The sequence below is a fragment of the Boleophthalmus pectinirostris genome, unplaced genomic scaffold (assembly GCF_026225935.1).
Source record: "Boleophthalmus pectinirostris isolate CB_2022bp ecotype Guang Dong unplaced genomic scaffold, ASM2622593v1 HiC_scaffold_21, whole genome shotgun sequence".
Taxonomy (NCBI): domain Eukaryota; kingdom Metazoa; phylum Chordata; class Actinopteri; order Gobiiformes; family Gobiidae; genus Boleophthalmus; species Boleophthalmus pectinirostris.
This window is the reverse complement of record NW_026571175.1, coordinates 20,192,738-20,211,280: the sequence shown is the minus strand read 5'-3', so window position 1 is coordinate 20,211,280 and position 18,543 is coordinate 20,192,738. Positions and strand designations below refer to the sequence as shown.

Here is an 18,543-nt window from a genome sequence, read left to right as displayed (position 1 = left end):
TTTAGCTCATTACATTTTTATATTTTGCCTTTAAATGGCAAACATAATTACATTTCCGTTCAAGTGTCTTATCTTAATTCTGACAGGTCTGAGTTCAGGCCTGAGGCGATGAGTCACCACATTGTTTTGTTTGAATTCTCTTTATAACAAATGTGTGATTTTAGCTTCTTCCTGTCTGATTGTTTACAGGGTTACCTTGGTGGATCCAGGTATAATCCTGCAGACCACCTATTCAAGGCTAACAGGGCTAGTTTCTTAAGCCCCCCTCAGGCAGAAGCTTCAAACAGGGCTGCCCATACAAATGTCCCGATGCATTGAGGGGCAGACTGATAAATCCACAGAGCAGGAGGCCTGTGCTGCTCTGTGCTCCTGTGGCCAGTGTAGCCTACAGGGACTTCCTGTCAGACGAGCGTGGGGTTAATGAGGTTACTGCTTCCTGGTTCTGTCTTCCTGTCCCCTCTCCTGTTTGGGCTCTATGGCACGACATGTCTATTCTACTGAAAGTGGAACTATACACTTTTGGGCTCCTTTCAGCAGGCTTGTTTCTCGAAATTATTCATTTATTTCTCCCGTTACTGTGTCCCTAAGCTCTCAATGTTTAATATTTTCTTATGAATGGGAAGTCAGTTGTTTTGTCATATATGAAACTAGTGACCGCAATGATTAATAGCATCCTACAAAAAAAAAAAAAAAAAAAAAATGGGACACTGTACTAGTTCTGATATAGGTCCACACCATTCTGAAATCTTCATGAAATTAAGTCAGAAAGTTATTCCCACTAGCCTCATAAGTGGTTCTTTACAAAACACAGTAGTAAAAGCATTAACTTCTTCTCAAGTCATTTGAAATACTTGTTTATGCCAGCGTGACGATGTTTTCTATTCCTTTACCCTGGCTGTGTATCCAGCAGAAACATCAAATAGTAAATGGCTTAATACCACCTTAAAAGTAGATTTGTCACCTTTTCCTTTCACTTGAATGTGTCTGGAAGTCCGCTGGAAAATCTATAGCCACGTTTGGTGAAATATATTACCTCTGTCATATGAGATGTGCTGTGAGGGCTATTTATTCCCTCTTCTCAGATGGTGAAAAGCCGCTGTTGACAAGTTAGTTTTATGACCCCGGGTTTATTAAATCGCACCACAGTGAGTATAAAAGTGTATTGTAAAGTAGCAAAAATAAGACTTTTGTTCCCTTGCCCCGTACCCCTGTTTGACGTGAGCGCATGGCCGCCTCTGTCACTTTTTATTAATGTTACTGCAAGGAGATTATAGGAAATTATAGTGCATTTTGCTGTTGATGTGATGTTGTGTGAAATGGTCAGAAAACTCTTTATTATGCTCAAGTCTGAGGCAAGAGGCTATAAAGGGATGTGGAAACAAGTTAAAGGTGCACTGTGTAGCTTTTTGGTGACAGGTCAGTAAATGGCTTGACTCCATGGAAATGTTACTGGTTTGCTCTGAATGTTTCACAGTTGTATTTATAGTTGTTACATATGTTTTAGTACTAAATGGTGTCTTGAAAAAACTAATTTTTACTCGAAGTTTAAAGTTGCACCATGTAACCTTTCTTGGTGGATGGTCCATCATATAACTTGGTCTGGTTTGGTCTCCATGAAAATATAAACATAACATAGCTTGAAATATTCCAAACAAAGCTATAACATCTCCATTGAGAAAAACATTTGATGGACCCTCCACCAGGAAACATAATGCAGGTTTAATGCCGTATTGTGGAACTTTCCTTGGAAAACAGTACTAACTTTGTAGAGACAAACAGGTGGCTTACGCTACGTTTATATGATGACGGTCTGAACAGAAGACGTAAAAGTAGTGTCACGTCTTCACTTTTTATTCTACATTTAGATGAGTGTTTTTGGAGGAAATCTGCGTGCGTACGATGACGCAAAAATGTGTAGAATTCAATTGGGTATGCATGCCAGGATTCTGTGTACCGTATGTATGTGACATAAACGCGTACGCGATGTGAGCAGATCTGATCAGAGTTTTGCATCTTGGGCAGTGTAGACGGAAACGCTACGATGGAGCGTATGTATCTTTTTCACTCTGGAAGATGGTTTCAGATTGTGTTTTTAAGTCCTAAAAACACGTCACTGTCTAAACGAAAAGGCACTTCCAATAAAATATTTTGACGTTTTTACCCACAAGCATTTTCGTGTAAACAGGCTTTTGCTCTTCCACCAGAAAAGTTACATAGTGCACCTATAAGGACGTAAAAAATAAACTAAACACAAGGCTCCTATGGCTGAGAATTAACATGAGCTTGCTGAGTTTCTGTGCTGTAGGCGATGTGTGTGCACAATGGGAGAATTCTATAGCGGACTTATAGTGTGTGACTGTGCATGGATGACCTTGTGAGACGTGCTGCTTATTATTAGTTTGAGGTCAAATGTTCAAGTCGGGGTCAGTTAGTCTTATAGCCAGTGTGGGTGGGCATCGCAGTCCATTTTAAACCCTCTTATCGTATCACCTGCTGTTTCCTCTCTCTCTTAGCCCATTTTAGAAGCACTTTTCTTCCCCCAGTCAAAATAAACCTTGTATTTAAACGCGCTCCTTTTTACCAGGCTGATGCTGTGTTATGCTAGACAGGCCCGAGTGGCGATGGCGTTCTGTCACTTGCATCCGCTCAGATGCTTTCAAACGCTGGTACGCATGAGTGTGCAAATGCTGCCATGACTGACAGAGGAGGCACTGGCGCAACGGGCAGTGTCTGTGTGTAGGGCTCAGTGGGAGGCGGTGAACTACATGCATGTTTGTGGATGATTTTTCAGCTTCAAAGAGATGCAATTGGTGAGATTTAGCTTTTTTGGGCAATTGCTTAACTGGTCAATTTCTTTTTTAACAATTTGGTGAACATGTGGGATTTGTAATTAAGGAAGTGTGCGATTTGTGTTTTGTGATTATGATTAAATGCCAAATAAATAACTGGTCTTGTTGACATTTAAAGCTTTAAGAAGTCATGGGTTGTTGCATTCAGTGATCACAATTTTTTTTTGTAACGTTTAAAAAAAAATCTTTGTAAGGTTTGTAAGATTCATGAACAAAGACAGAGTTTAATATACAGTAATTTTGAAGATCATGTATCAAATAAACCTATTTACAGCGCACTATACACCGTGTGCATGAGCAAAAACTTGATTAATTTTGTGAAATGTTTTAAAAGAAGACATTTAAATTTTACTTGCGCCTATGTTGCCAATTGCTTGCCAACTGTCTGCTTATATGGGTTAGCTTGCGCACATGTTTTTAATTATGTCTATATTACTGCGGCCGTGGCTCCATGACAAGGTTTTCATACTGTTTTTTTCTATTAAAAACCTTAACCATGCATTTTACATTAGCACAGGGGCATATTTAGTCACTTGTGCATTCCTGGTGTGGTTGTGGAAAAGTCCTGCTTCCATGTTGGGTTACCCTCTTACAGCTGGGTTCAAGGGAGGCCCTGTTCCCCCCCCCCCTCCCCTCACACTCACACTCACACACACACGCGCACGCACGCACACTAAGCTGCATTCCGATGGACTGAGCTTGTGGTGTAATGAAGCGATTATAGTGGGCCTCACGTCCTTAGCCACCCCAGCACCTCGTTGTGTCCTGGTTCTTTCTCTATAGGCACTGCGAGCTGAGCTAAGCATCCGGTCTTCAGATCTGTATGGGACGTGGGGACCAGGATGTAGTTAGGATTGGAATGTCAACCCAGTGAGCAGATGCTTTGTACTCGCGGTGGTTCACTGAGTTTTAGGAACCACTTGAGTAGTTTGCTGAATTAAAAACGCTGTAACACATTTCCAAGTGTCAGATCCACTGATTTCTAATGGATCTTGACAATTTCAATACATTACTTTTCATTTTATTACCACTAACCTACTCTGTTGTCTGACTTTTTAATAATGTAGCACTCCAATATGGGTTCCACAAATCTTAAAACTGAAGCTGAAAAAAAAACAGATGATTGATAAATATTCAGTGATTAATGAATGGCATGCACTATATTCACTGTAGATCTTACTTCAGAATGAATGTATGTATCCACAAGAGATGAGATTGGTAAGAGTGGTTAATTTGCTTTGTTGTACTGGACTTGTTTCAAAATGATTATGACTTATGAGTTTTAATTAAGAGTGCACGGTGTAACTTGTCTGGTAGAGTCGTCATTTGCTTGTCTCCATGGAATGACGTGGAGACAAGCCAAATTACAGATTAGATTTGTGGAGAGGTGACTCCATTCACAAGATATTTTAGAACATTAATTTACACCTGTAGTTGAATAAATCCAAGACAGATTAAAGCCATACTGTGGCCAATTTAAATCAAAGCATTAACATCTCCATGGAAACTGCAAGGTTGTGGACCCTTTCCAGAAAAGTTACACAGTGCATCCTTCACTTATCCAAGTTGATTATCCCTTTTATCGAATCCAAAAATTATCAAATGATTCCAATACTAATAACCGTTCTAAAGCACAAGTGTTTGGATGTGACCCTGCTTAGGTCATGGTTTGTTTTGTGGGAATGACTGTTATTGCCGCCATCTGCCCCACTTTTGAACCCTTCATATCCGCGCTCAGTCATCTGGGGCCCATGTGTTCCTAAAAAAATCCCTCGGAGATAATCTCGACTACTGGATACAATAACCCCGGCTTTGCTAGAATAACATTTCTGTCTCCCATCGATCCAAGCTTCTTCTGTCTCCCAGAGTCCATCCTCTGAGGGGAAAACCTCCATGAGAATAATGCATTTGAGGCACTTTTTGTGAAGCAGATTGGAGCTGGCGTGTGGCCCACATTCCTCCAGCGTGACATCCACTCTGTCGGCAGCAGCACGGCTCTGGGGATATTTTTAGCCCAGTGAGTGTGAATGCATGCGTACTTGTAAATCCATGCAGAAGAACAAGAAATCTACATTACCGCTTTGATTTTCTCTGCTAATCTGATTTCCTCACCATTCGGTAATGCGCTTTAGACATGTTTTAAGTTTATAAAAAGAATGGCATATCAAAGTACAAAACCCACACTCTTCTGCTCTTTAATTTGTTTGTTGAGTGATGAAATCCTTAAACCCAGACCCTCTTTTTCCATAAACAAATCCAAATGTTATTTCAAAGACTGACACTATTTGATACCAAAATTTGTTATACATCCACAATGCTTTTTTCACTGCACCGCACCTCTCACAGCCCAAACCCACTCCTTCATCAGCGACTGGTTATTAAACTTGCATGCTTTGGAAGACGGGGTTATGAAGTCGATGCAGTCTCATTTTTCATCTGGGCTTGAGAGCAGATACAGAGAGAAATCCTGTTGAGGCTCTTGACATATTCTCAAGCTCCTCAACATCTGTGCAATTCCTGAAGGGCTGTGAATGATCTGGGAATGTTTTTAAAGCACAGTGTGAGTCCGATTTGGGGCAAATTTATGTGGAGGGAATTTTGGCCAAGTTTTCAAAGATGTTTTTTAAGTTCAAATTCTGACCTGAAATTACATATAGATATGACATATTTAATTTGTGGCCCTTGATTATATATATGCATAGCCATCAGTTGTATTTTCCATAATCGATGTCGAACGTACGATTAACTACAAACATACATACACGAAAATGACTCAGGAATATTCCAGTGCTAGGTGTAACTAGTGTGCTATTATTACAGCTCAGAAAAAGTTAAGGCACTTTTAGTTTTTTCTTTTTCTTTTTTAGACCTTGCTGCTACCAAAAGCAGGAAATATTTGTGGCACACTGCCAGCATCTCTGAACAAATCAGAGAAAAAGGAAACACTATGAACTTTAAGGTCAACATTTGAAAGGAGTAAAATTTCCGTCCTTCGCAGCTGCGTATGTCTGTGTGATGGAGATCTGGATGGCATGAAGGCTGCCCATGTTGGCGTCTGTAACCCTGAGATCCGCTGTGTGTCAGAGTACATTTGGCCTGGTGCCACCCGGCTGCAGAACAGTGCCAGTGAGCTGTCTGGGTAATTGGTACTTACCTGGCAGGCTGGATTAGATGACATTAACTACAGCAGAAAATGGCATAATTGAATAGTGGCACTACCTTTTCCTCTGTGTGTGTGTGCTTGTGTATATGTGTGTGTATGTCTGCGTGCGTGTGCGTGTATGTGCACATGTGTGACAGTGTAATGAGGGACTGCTGGCTGCACACAAAACGCAGCCTATCAGCCCGTGTCACCCGCTGCAGCGCTGCACCCAACAGGCGTCTCTTCTGTGGGCTGTGTGTCACCCATCAGCTCCATCACGCCGACACCCGCCTTTTAATCTCACCCCCCTCCACCACCCCACCCCCCTCCTCCTCCTCCAGCGCCACGAGGCCGCATCCCAGAGGCCCCACTGCAGACGTGGGGATTCAAAAGACTAGTCTGCACCAGGTATTTTTATCTAGGGAAACAAAAACACACAAAAGCAGGATAAACAACCACTGTTCTGCCTTGTCAAATTTGTCAAAATATGTTAAGACATGTCATATGTGTGAGTGAATGAGGCCGTATACTGGATTTGTTAAGTGGCCCGTGTTTCAAGCTCCTGCATATTAAATGGGTGTGCTGTTTACATTGTCTGTTGTGCCCTACCTGTTGTAGTCAGGAAACAGCTGGTACCTGCATATTGTCATATTTGTTAAGAAGAAACAGTCACCTTTTAATAGATTGCAAACTGCTTTGATTATAATAATATTGTGTTAGGAGTCTGCTTTGTAATTATTTCCCTGTGTGTTTCTAAATGCAGTTAGCGGATGTCAGTGCCTGTGCACCAGCTGCGTCGTCGCTCAGACAACTGCCCTGATCTGAGCTCCACTCTCCTCAGACTGGGACATGACTGTGCACTGTCAGAGCTGTGCCTTTTACATCATTAGCATACATTAGCCGCTTTTTTCAGTTTTCTCATAGTGCTCGCCCCGTGGCTTGACTAGAGAAAAAGCTATTTCCACTTCTATTATTTATTAATTCCTCTTTGTTGCTGCTTGCGTCCTAATCTCATTTCCTGTAGTCATTAGTGTTGTTCAACATCAAACAAAGCCGTCTAAGAAAGTGTTAGCAAAGGAATGGGGGAGAGAAGTGTATTTATTGTAGTTGGACACTCACTAAATAGTCTTTTAACAATGCTTAGTGAAAGGAAATTATTAGCTATTATGCCTTTTTGTGTCTAATCAAATCAAAGATCAATTGAAATAATTTTGTTTTATTTTTTCACTAATTTCTCAGTAGAATGATGTTGGTTGTTTAGATTGCCTGATGACTTTATAAAGATGGCCACCATGTTGGAAAAGGATGCATTGTTTGTGTGTGTGTGTGTGTGTGTGTGTGTGACTCCGCTGACCTCTTCCACAATAACTTCTTTTGTCTCAGTTAAGCTAGGAGAGATTAGCGACACATGAACTCGCGCTCCCATGATGCTTTTTTCATTTGCCTCCACGCCATTCATCACCATAACACTCTGCTATCATGGTATTGTGCTGCCGAGCAGTCGTTCAATTATTGTTATGCTAATGCACTGGCCTGTGTGTAGCTGCAAGCTAATGTTGTGTTATGCTAATACTGTCATGCTATTGTCACCATATCGGGACGAATAGAGGGGAAGGATGCAAGGAAACAATATAATGAGATTCTCCATAATTTAAGTCATTATAAAAGTTCTAATCAAGTTTACATACAACTTTTTAATCTGCTTCATGCTAGCTAATTAACTTGCTTCTTTAGGGTATAAACATGCATACATTTACTACATACTTGCTTTGCTCTGTGTGTAGAGATTAATAATATACTCTGTTTATTACCAGTAGTGACCGTTTTGTGTCTCTTGTCTTTGTGTAGGACGACAGTGATGGGATCCCGTGGTCGGAGGAACGGGTCATGCGTAAGGTGCTGTACCTCTCACTAAAGGAGTTCAGGAGCGCACAGAAAAGGCAGCTGGATGGAGACGGAACCACAACCTCCAATGGTGAGTCCAGTCTGGATAAACACAAAATCTGAATCAGGGTCACACTGTAGACCCTGCAGTACACTGCACTGTACTCATTCAGTGCTATTTGGACACTACTTTCTCCTCACTGCTGATCATGTGACTTTGGTAAAAATGGATTTTCAGCAGCTGTCATTCAGTCTCATAGTGTCCATTTTAATGACCTGTCTCTGTCTACTTTGACCATGCTGACTGAGCTGTTTGTCTCCACCATTACAAGATTAGCTGATGTTGTTCTTGCACATCTTCTGTCATTCTTTTCAACTGTTTGCATTTATTTCATTTGTATTATAATAGAATCTTACACAGGAAGTTCACTTTGACCATTTATTTACTGTGGTTGCAGCTTTGGATATTGTGTCAACCATCCATTTATAGCACTTTGCTTGACATTTTTATCTCACTCCTTTTTCTATTTAACTGAAGTTGACATTTTTGTTAGTGCTTCAGTGGCTATTGAACCACAAGAATGTTTTGTATAATATTTTTACAGCAGAAAGAAATAAGCTCAGATAGTCATTTGAGTGATACGACAGATCTCAGTCATTTTTAACTCCGTATCCTTATGGCATACAGGATCTCAGAAATGTCACATATATTTTTACACCCATATGGCTAACAGGCAAGTCTTAAAATTGTCTATTAAAAATGGAAAATGCTTAGAAGACAAAATCACTTCCCAATCCACTTGGGAAGGAGGATGTGTCTATCTATCATATTACAGTGGGTTTACCATTAATAACAGAGGAGAATGAGCTACTACCTCAATGTGGTGCATGTTTGACTTTGGATCTCTGAGGAAAAAGGCATTTGAACTTCACTCATGTCTCTGAAGTTATTCTCAGCTGACAGTAACACTAGCCAGACACCAAAAGAAAGGAAACCAGTGAGGAGACAAAAAAAAAAAAAAAAAAAAAAAAATCAAAGTTCACTCAGAGCCAAGGAAGCCAAGAGTCAGGCAGGAGGAAAGCCTTTTTGAAACCACCTTCTCCTTTATACCTTGTGTTTTCATTATTATACAGTGGTGGAAGCAGTATTTGATTTTATTACTTAAGTAAAAGTACAGATACCAGAGCAAAAAATAAATAAATAAATACTAAAGTAAAATTAGTAAAAATAAGTAAAATAAGTAAAAATCTACTTAAGTAAAAGTATTAATTCTTAAGTACAGTACTTAACTACTTTTACTTTATGTTCCACCACTGTTATTATATTAACATTTTTTGTCTCCATTCATATCCCCCTCCTTCTACTGTATCCATGCGCCTGTCTGCAGTCTCATTGCTGCCACTCCTCAGCTCCTCGGGGCCTTTTAAGCCTCCGCGGGTAGCTGACCTTATCGCCTGAATAAAAATGACTCATTAGAAAAGCGTCGTCAGCCTGTCGCACCGGGGGTAACGACAGACGCCTGCGATGGCACAAAAGGGAGCCCAGACTGAATAGACAGGCCCCGCTGGTAGAGAGCACCGTGGGTTAGCCCAGGCACTTCTTTCAGCCCCAGTGGCAGTGCAGAGATGTTGTGGTGAAACTGTCAGGCATTTTGGAGGATCAGACCCAGCGTGCTCTACATCCTGAATGGGCGGCTCCTGCTGTTTTAGAGGACCGCGGGTAGAGCGAGTGGGCTCGTGTGGAGGCCCAAACATGCGCCGCAGTTTGTAAAGGCAACCAGCCATTTTGGAGAACCACAGAAGGAGAGCCCTGTAGTTATTCTACTGAACCAAATCTACATGTAGCAATGATGGATATAATTAGGCCTGTCATGATAACACATTTTGAAGTGAGAGATAATGCTGAGGTAAATGCAGACAATAAATGATAATATTGAGACAAATTTAATAGCAGATAATAAGCAGATTTAAACCACAGAAACCATTTAAAATGTACAATATTTTAAATATCACAAGCTTTAACACTTAAGTACTTGATTTGCATCTGTAATGAGTTATAGAAATTATTAATTCAACCTTCTACAGCGCAAATTATATCATATATCCAAAAAATAACCAACAGCTTCCCAGTAGTGCGAAGAAAATGTACTGACCAAAAAAATTTATTGTTCCAGCGTTCATATATTGAACGATAAGTCAATATGGTATTTATTGCGACATGCCTAGATATAATGAAGTAGGACTTTTTTTTTTTTTCAATGCTTAGTTGTTCTTCATGGCTTTTTCAGAAAGGATCAGTTCTCAGGAAGCAATGCATGACTAGGTCTAGATTCAGAAATGTTCCCTTGACAGTTGAAATGACCTTAGCTTTACATTTACAAAGCAAAATATTATAAGAATTTACATAAGATTCAGGATGAGGCTACGTACATTGTTGGGTGTTCTTCTTTGGTTCAGTTTCCATTAGATTTATACTGAGATGATGGTGGAGACGAAGTCATCCGTATTTGAATAATTTAATTTAATACAAGTTTTTGAGAATAAATGTCACATATTGCCTCAAGTGCTCAAAAATACTCTATTTTTGTATATAGTATAATTTCATTTGTATTACCAATTTTTATTAAGCTTGTTTAAGACCACGGGTCAAATATTAAACTATGGAGATAACTGCTTAGTGTTTAAAATAATAGATCTTTACCTTTTTATTTAACTTCTCCATTACCTGGCGCCTTGTGCTGCCCTCGTCTATTGTAAATTTATATATAGGTTAACCCCCACACTTTATTGGTCTGGTCTTGTCCTCGGTCACTGGGCATTTCCTGCTTTCACCTCGCTATAAACGCAATTCCCCTTGTACATTCATTGTCGACTTTTATAGCAATTTGAACTCATTTAGCTGTAATTATCCACCAAATGGCTCTATTGCCAATACACGGTACTAATACTTAATGGCTAGTGCGATAGAGACAGGTCACAGTAACATTTTTGCTATGGCCTCATAAAATCAGCGTTTGCATCCCATCATCTCTCTCTCGGCATTGCGGTTCTGTCGATGTTGTGTGTGTATGTGTGTCTGTGAGTCTATGAATGCTTCTGTGTGTGTTTGTGTGTGTGTGTGTGGGCTCCTATCAACCATAACCCACAATCATGCCATCTCTCTTCTGCCGCTTTAACATGGGCCCTGGCATCTGCCCATCTCTGCACTTCCTGCTCTCTCGCTCCTTGCATTATTAAACAAATGATATTAGGTCCATTGCTATAACTGCTCCTCTACTCAGTCTTTCTTTTTTCTGTTATTTTTTTCCTCCGTCCTTTCTGCTTGTCCTCTCTCCATCTCTCTCTCTGATGCGGGTTTTCATTACACATCAATAGGACTCTTTCTCATGTGCTTTTCCATTATGTTGTACTGCCACCAGAATCGCCTCTCTCTCTCTCTCTCTCTCTCTCTCTCTCTCGCGCTTGCTCTCTCTCTCTCTTCTGCCCTATCTATCCATCTCTGTCTTCATCTTCCTCCTTTGTCCTTCCTGGCTGTCACCTTTCAGCCTGTCGTCTTTTCTGCTCCTTCGTTTCCTGTTTCTATATGTGGTTCCGTCCAATCATCAGAAATTGGGTACGATTCGGGTTTTGACATAGAAACAGCTGATAGAACGATGTCCAGTGGAGAAAAACACTGCTTTCAATTGATATCTTGCGATAAATGTGACTCTAGTTTATCACAGTCAACAATTAAACAAATATGTACACAGCAGGTACCTCTCACAAGGACAGTTTTACTCTAACTTCTACTTAGGTGCAACTATGCAACTTTTCTGGTTGGGCTTTTTTTTCATAAAGATGTCATTGCTTTACATTACTTCTCCTGAATGAATCTATGTCTCTGTATGCAGTTTGCCTCTCTATGTACCTGCTTGTCTCCATATAGATAAAGTTAATGCCATACTGATGAATATTTGAGTTAAAACTTTTAAATCTGAGATGGAAACAATGCCTCGAACCCTCTACCAGAACAGAAGAGTCACACCTTTAAATACAACTCTTATGTTCACTGTCTAAATCCAGTTTAAATCTTACTGTAACCTACACCTCACTGCAACACTTTTTTATTTCAGGAGAGCTGCTGATGGAGGAGCTGGCCCTTTGCCAGAAAACTAGAATGAGGCTCTGGAGAGGGATTCATGTTATTTTCAAATGTACCTCTTTTAGTGCCTCCTTTGTCACATGATTAGGTACTCTATTTTCTAATTGTGTTGGAGTAGTTCAGAGGTATTTAATTTATAGTTTGAAATGACTATGCCAAAAAATGACATCATCTTGTTTAGTGTTTGTAATCAGTTTCAGAAAGTTGTTGCTTAAAGACTTTCCGCACTTCATCCCAAGGGGCTTTGTCAATCTTTGTGATATACCAACTATTCCTACTAGTTATCTAATCTTGTGCATTAGAAGAATACTTAAAGGGCCCATATTACGCTAATTTCTGATCTATGTTATGTTATAATGGTGTTTCCTCATCAAAAACTTGGCTGAAGTTTTGTTTTGTTTCATTCACAGTTTTTAAACACACACATGCTACATTTTTAGGCTGCATTCTTCTCAAAAGGAAAACTTCTCTTCTCTCCCCTACCTTGTGATGTCATCACTAGAATCATTTGGATAAGAGGGATGTACCAATAACTGAAATATCTTGATATTGTATTGTCATAAGTCTCACAATAATATCGTGGGATGTCACAATATATCAAATCACAAGTTTCTCAGCTTGAATGCCTTGTTTTATGGTAGCAACAGCTAATAAGCATAGGGAACTACATATCCCATGATTCATTTCAATGCAGACAACATGATGAAATGTGTTTTTACTTGAATTCTTGGGATTATGACAGTAATAATTCACACCAACATTATTTTCAACATATTTTAAAAGCAAAAAAGTGTTCCATCTCCAATTTAATTAGCCTCTCCAAAATATCGCAATAAATATCGTACCGAGAGATTTGGATTTCGCTACATCCCTATCGGATAATTTCAGCCCTGGAATTTCTAATCTCCACTGAACAAAAGGTAAAAGGTAGCTGGAAACTTGAAAGCTACCACTACATGACACAAGGTTGAACATAGCATTTTGAGATTTGTAGACAGACAAATAAAAAAAAGGCTTATCCAAATGTGTGAATGAAACAAAGCACAACTCCAAGTATGTTTTTGAGAAGGTAACAACGTTATAGCTCAACTAAAAGCTCACACGAGTCAGTTTTGCATAATATAGAACCTTTAAGCTTAAAGGTTATTTGGCCATGTTCAGAGATCCAAGGAAATGCCCATAGGAAGAGATAAAAGGAGAAAAGCTATTGTACCATCCAAAGGGGAAATTGCATCTATTTTGCCTGTCCTTGTGCGCTCCCCTTTTCACAGCAGCACAGCCATTACAATAAAAATGTGGTGTTGTTCCCTTTGATGGTGTAGATTTATGGCCTTGGATCACACAAAGCAGATGCCATGTTTCTGAACTGCACATTGTTGTATGCTTTTGTTCTGGTCTGTGGTAAGAGTCACACAGCGTTTAGATTCGGTATACTTTTGGTACCAAGTGAGCATTTTGAGGGAAAGGACGTCAGTGGGATTTCCTAAAGCACGTATCCTTTTAATAACACTACTCTGGTTTAGTTGCATGCAGACAGAGGATCAAGGGCTTGTGTTATGAAAACCCCAAACAGGGAGGCAGTCTTGGCAAGCTTGTCCGATACACGAAACTATTCCACAAATTGCCAACCACATCATTTTTTCATTTTGTTTCATCTTGTTTATGAGATTTTTAAGGGAAAACAGAGTGAAGTTTGGTTGATACTAAGAAATTTTGATCTGTAATAGCGTAGAGATTTTTGTAATATGTAGAGATTTTGTGCCATCAGTGGTTATTGTAAAGGTCCTGTATTATGCAAAACTGACTCTTGTGAGCTTTAAGTCATGTTAGAATGTTGTTACCTCATCAAAAACATACTTGGAATTGTGTTTTGCATCATTCACACATGGTTAAGTAATCCTAAACTCAAAATGCTTTGTTCCAACTTGTGATATCATGAAGCGGTAGTTTTTAAGTTGGCATCTAGCTTTTATCTTTAGTTGAGCATAGATTCTTTGGCTGAAATAATCCCATTGATTCTAGGGAAGGGGTATGGAGTTTAAACACATCGTGTAGCACTTTGTGAATTACAACATGACATCACAAGGTGGAAGTGTTTTCATTTTGGGAGAAGAACTCAGCCTAAATATGCTGGGTTTGTGTGTTAAACATGTGTGAATGAAACAAAACAAAACTCCAGGTATGTTTTTGATGATGAAAGAACATTATAACATAGTACAATAGTGTAATATGGGCCCTTTATAGGTGCACTGTGTGATTTCTCTGGTGAGTACTCTAGTTTGTCAACTTTATGAAGATGTGACAGCTGTTCTTGCAATGTTCCACGGTATGACATTAACACTGGACAATAACTGATGAGTCTATGCAGCCATTCACTCTCACACTCATCTGTTCATGCCTTTGCTCATGAAAGAATCATGAGAGAATCCAGAAAATGCTAACCACACTAACACACCCCACCAGTTAAAGTTGTCATCCTTATGTGGGCTAACTCCAAGAGACTGGCTCCAGACACATTTATTTACACTATAGAGCTTTTGTCTACCATCTGGTTAGTGTTGTGCTTTGATTACTGATATTAGAATGATGTCGTCCCTATGTCGTAATCCTTTTTAGCTCTGCTCCCTCTCTCCCTCGCTCCCTCACTTCCTTTCCTCTGCGCTAAAGCGAAAAGTGGTGTTTGGCGTCGTCCAATCAGCTCCTATAAGCGCTGGCAGGGCTCAGGGCGACTGTCTTCCTGAAGGCCTGAATCTACTCCTCTATAGTTCACTTATCACCACGCCTTTCGCTAATAGGCCCCTCTCAGCCCACTCATACGCCGTGTTCCGCTATGTACCTTTGTTCGCCCGCCCCCCCGCTCCTCCGAGAGTCCGGGGTGAACACAGAGAGGCGATGAGGTTAGTTAAGCACGCATAAATCTGATTAGAATCCCCAGTAGAAGCCACTATTGGGTGGGACTGAGCAATGCCATAGTACCCTCTTGTCGTGGATGCAGTTCCTGGAGGTTTTCCGGGTCCCTAGATCGTTTTCTGTCACGCCGCACACCCGCCCATCCCCGGCCGTCTGCTTTCCCATGATTCCCGGCGCTGCCCCTCATATGGTCGCTCATGTGCAACCAGCATATGTCAGACAAGTCTTGGGAGGACGGGGGAATGCACAGAGGCAGGCAGTGAGTGTTGTGCGGGAGGGGGAGCAGTGGGTGTAATTTGGCCTGTTTGTTGGAGTTCTTGGGGGACATCACGCGTCAGTCAATTTCTGAGCACAATTAAACATAATGAGCTGCTGCGTGTTTGCTCCGCTGTAAATCACCTTTCAAAATATCAGGTCGTGTGTTTGTCTTTCGTTGGGTAATTGTTCCCTTTTTAACAACGAAGCCGCTCCTTGTCGGCGAGAGGATATGGATTTCTGAGTTCTCCAGACTGCAAGACTTGGACATAGCTGTTAGAAATGTAAAAGAAAGTTGGATCAAATGAACAAAAATATACAAACAAAAAGTAATGCTGAAGGATTAGATTTTGAAATATTTGTATTATGGGATTCTGTTTAAAGTTCACATTTCAAACAAATCAAGGTGCATTAACATTTGAGAGAAGACTTAAAACTGCTAAACTGCTTAGAACTGCTAAATTACATAGATGGCAAGTTTCATACAAAATACTAGAGTTTTTTTGAAATGGTAAGTTAAAATCTAAATTCCAATAAATTAGTGATATGTCTTGTTGCTGCAAAGATCTGGTCTTATTTTGCAATGGTAAAGATGCCTTGTGCAAAAGATGCCTTGTGATGCCTAATCTAAACTCAAGATGTTCAATGAATTTTTGAGCTACAAAACCTTATTGTGAAATTCTTTCTCTGCTGTCATTCATTTTATGCAAATCCCAGCTGACGTGGGCGGTAAAACTTCAAAGTGTGACAGCCATCAATGCAGCTGAGTAAAGTTATTAAATAAAGGAGTTTCGTGCAAAGCGGGACATTGTAGCGTGGTGATTCACTGCAGCCTATAGACTGTGGGGATCTCACAAAGCTAACATAAAGTGTTGCCAGCAGTGCTCGAGCCTTACTCATAGGCCTTTGCTGTTAACTGTGTGACCGCAGTAATGTGTGCTGGATGAGTGTACCTCCACACTCAGGTACCGACCTGCCCCGATTGTGATAAGGCTCTAGCACGTGTCCATGCGCTGCCCATGTGCTCCTCCACCGGGGCTCACTTGAAGTCACTGCAAAACTAGTACATTTGGGACTTTTTTATGACATTTGCAGAAAAGATCATAAAAGGCCTGAAACTGATCATTACAATGTGAATAAAGACTACTGTGTAAATACTCCATGGGTCCATTACCAAGATGTTGTTGCTTTGCCTGGAATTTTTCAGAGTATGATATTTAACTTATCTATTTCTATTGAGGCAAGCAACATACTAATTTACAGGTACAGTTTGTCAAAGTATTGTTTTATCACAAAAAATGCCTATAATTAAATAATAACTATACTGTGGTAAATTCCAGGGAAAGCAATCACCCTAGCATATCTCCGTGAATACAACCAGGTGCTGGACTTGTACCAGAAAAGTCACATAGTGCACCTTTAAAACACTTCCTAATTTATACATGATTCAGAGTTAGTAACTATAGTTGTACTCTAACCTAATCCCCAAGCTTTGTTCGTATGAATTAAGACTAATTAAGGTATAGTCAAATCTTATAAAAAAGAGGCACCATACTTTGAGATTAACCAAAAAATTTATGTAAATAATAAGGATTCTTTGGGATTTGAGTTGCATAGATTGTGAGTCAACAGAAAGAGGATTAACTACCTTTACTTCTTGCTCATTTGTTCCACCTTTCTTTATTCATTGCTGCCATAAATTCCAGAGCACAGTTTGACACTTTTCTAAATGACATGTTTTTAGCTGCTTGTACCTGTGGCTGCATCGCCTCCATCCTGTCTCCTCTGTGTCATTTGATCAGTTGCTCCTGTCTGTGTTTTGATCTTTTCTCACACGAGTCAGTGCCCGGACATGTTCGGCAGTAGCCTCTTTTCTAAGAGCGTATCATTCAAGTCTCCACTTATCCTAACCCTTAGTTCCACTCTCGTTATTATCTTCATTTATTCTGGCCTGACAGGTGCTATTAGTATTGTCGTTGGTGGAGCGACTGACTGACACATCCGTCTGTAGCATCAGTCTTCTGGTATTTGGCTGGGCGTGCTGAGAAGACAGTAATGATTAGTCAGTGGGAAAGTGATACAGAAAAAGTACATGATTTATTGGAGTTTCAGTGCAGTTTGCAATGTACTTTTTCATGCTGCAATATTTTTTTTGTCATACTAACTTTGGATCGGGTTTCAGTGGGAAAAAAACATTTGACTATTTTGCACAATTTGGCCCATAAACTCAACTGTGGCATGTGACAAAATGCAATAGCGGTTAACAAATTGTGTGGTTAAATACATATTTTTAGTGCAAAAAGAATCGTAGGGACACATCGATACAATACTGGTATCTGATATCATCACCGGCATTGAAAATTTTGGTGGATCGGATATCGGCTTCCAAGATGTTGATTCTTCAGTCGATATCCAATTTTGGTTTATAAACTGGTGTAAAAAGATGATATACAAGCCAGTGTTAGGCCAAACATCTCAAAAAGTTTTTCACCAAATGCTGTTTGTGTTTAAAGGAAATAAATTCTATGTTCAGTCTCTTTTTCAGTTTATTTTCAGTGTTGGTTTATACCTGGTATTAACAGATGCTTAAAGTCAAAATATCTACACTGGTATTGGTGTAGAAAATCCGATCTGTGCATCTCAAGATCATTGCATTCGCGATTATGTTGGTCCCAAGCCTGGATGAACTTGAAACCCTGGAACAGAAAGGACATCTGATGTAAAAAAGTCAGCCTAATTTCTTGTGGCTTTCTAATAAGTAATAAAAGTATATTATGGATAAATAGCTCTGTGCCAATTGAAAACACAGTGGCTCCCATGTGTTTAGAATGAACATGTATAATTAAACAACCTGCCATACCAGATATTAGTCAGGCCGCGATGCTCTTCAAAAGGGGTCAGACTGAGAGAAATGGAATAATTTATACCCTGCATGCCAAGTGTTTTGATTTCCGCATTGCTGAGTAACCAACATACATCTTATCTTTGCACCCTTAAGTATGCATTTATCTGCTTACAAAAAAAGAACTAGACACTTTCAAATCCCTCTCATTCAATAAAGTTTGCTTATTCACTCTTGTCATTGGAATTGCCAGAAGTAGCCGCGAGGAACACAGGCTCGGTGATATCTATTTAATTTGGTTGTCTGCCTTAATTACCATTGACTTCCATGCCTCGCGTTTGACCTAATTTGAATTCTGGGGGCACGTTGTTGCTTTTGATTTACGGATGTGTCTGGGGGCTTATTTTGTTTGTCTAGGAGTTGCTTGCTAAATATTTAATTAGGGTGCTGTCAGTTAGGCTCGCTGAGAACGTCAAGTCCAGTAATATCTGTTGACTTTCTCTTCGCCCAGGGCACTATT

General features: G+C 40.0%; 1 protein-coding gene across 1 annotated transcript in view; it reads left to right on the top strand.

The window, feature by feature from the left end:
* Window positions 1-18,543, top strand: part of jarid2b (jumonji, AT rich interactive domain 2b) — a 114,205-nt gene that overhangs the window by 51,139 nt on the left and 44,523 nt on the right. The window contains exon 2 of the mRNA XM_020932560.2: window positions 7,840-7,966. Coding sequence (XP_020788219.2) covers window positions 7,840-7,966 — 127 coding nt within the window. The remainder of the gene's footprint in view (window positions 1-7,839; window positions 7,967-18,543) is intronic.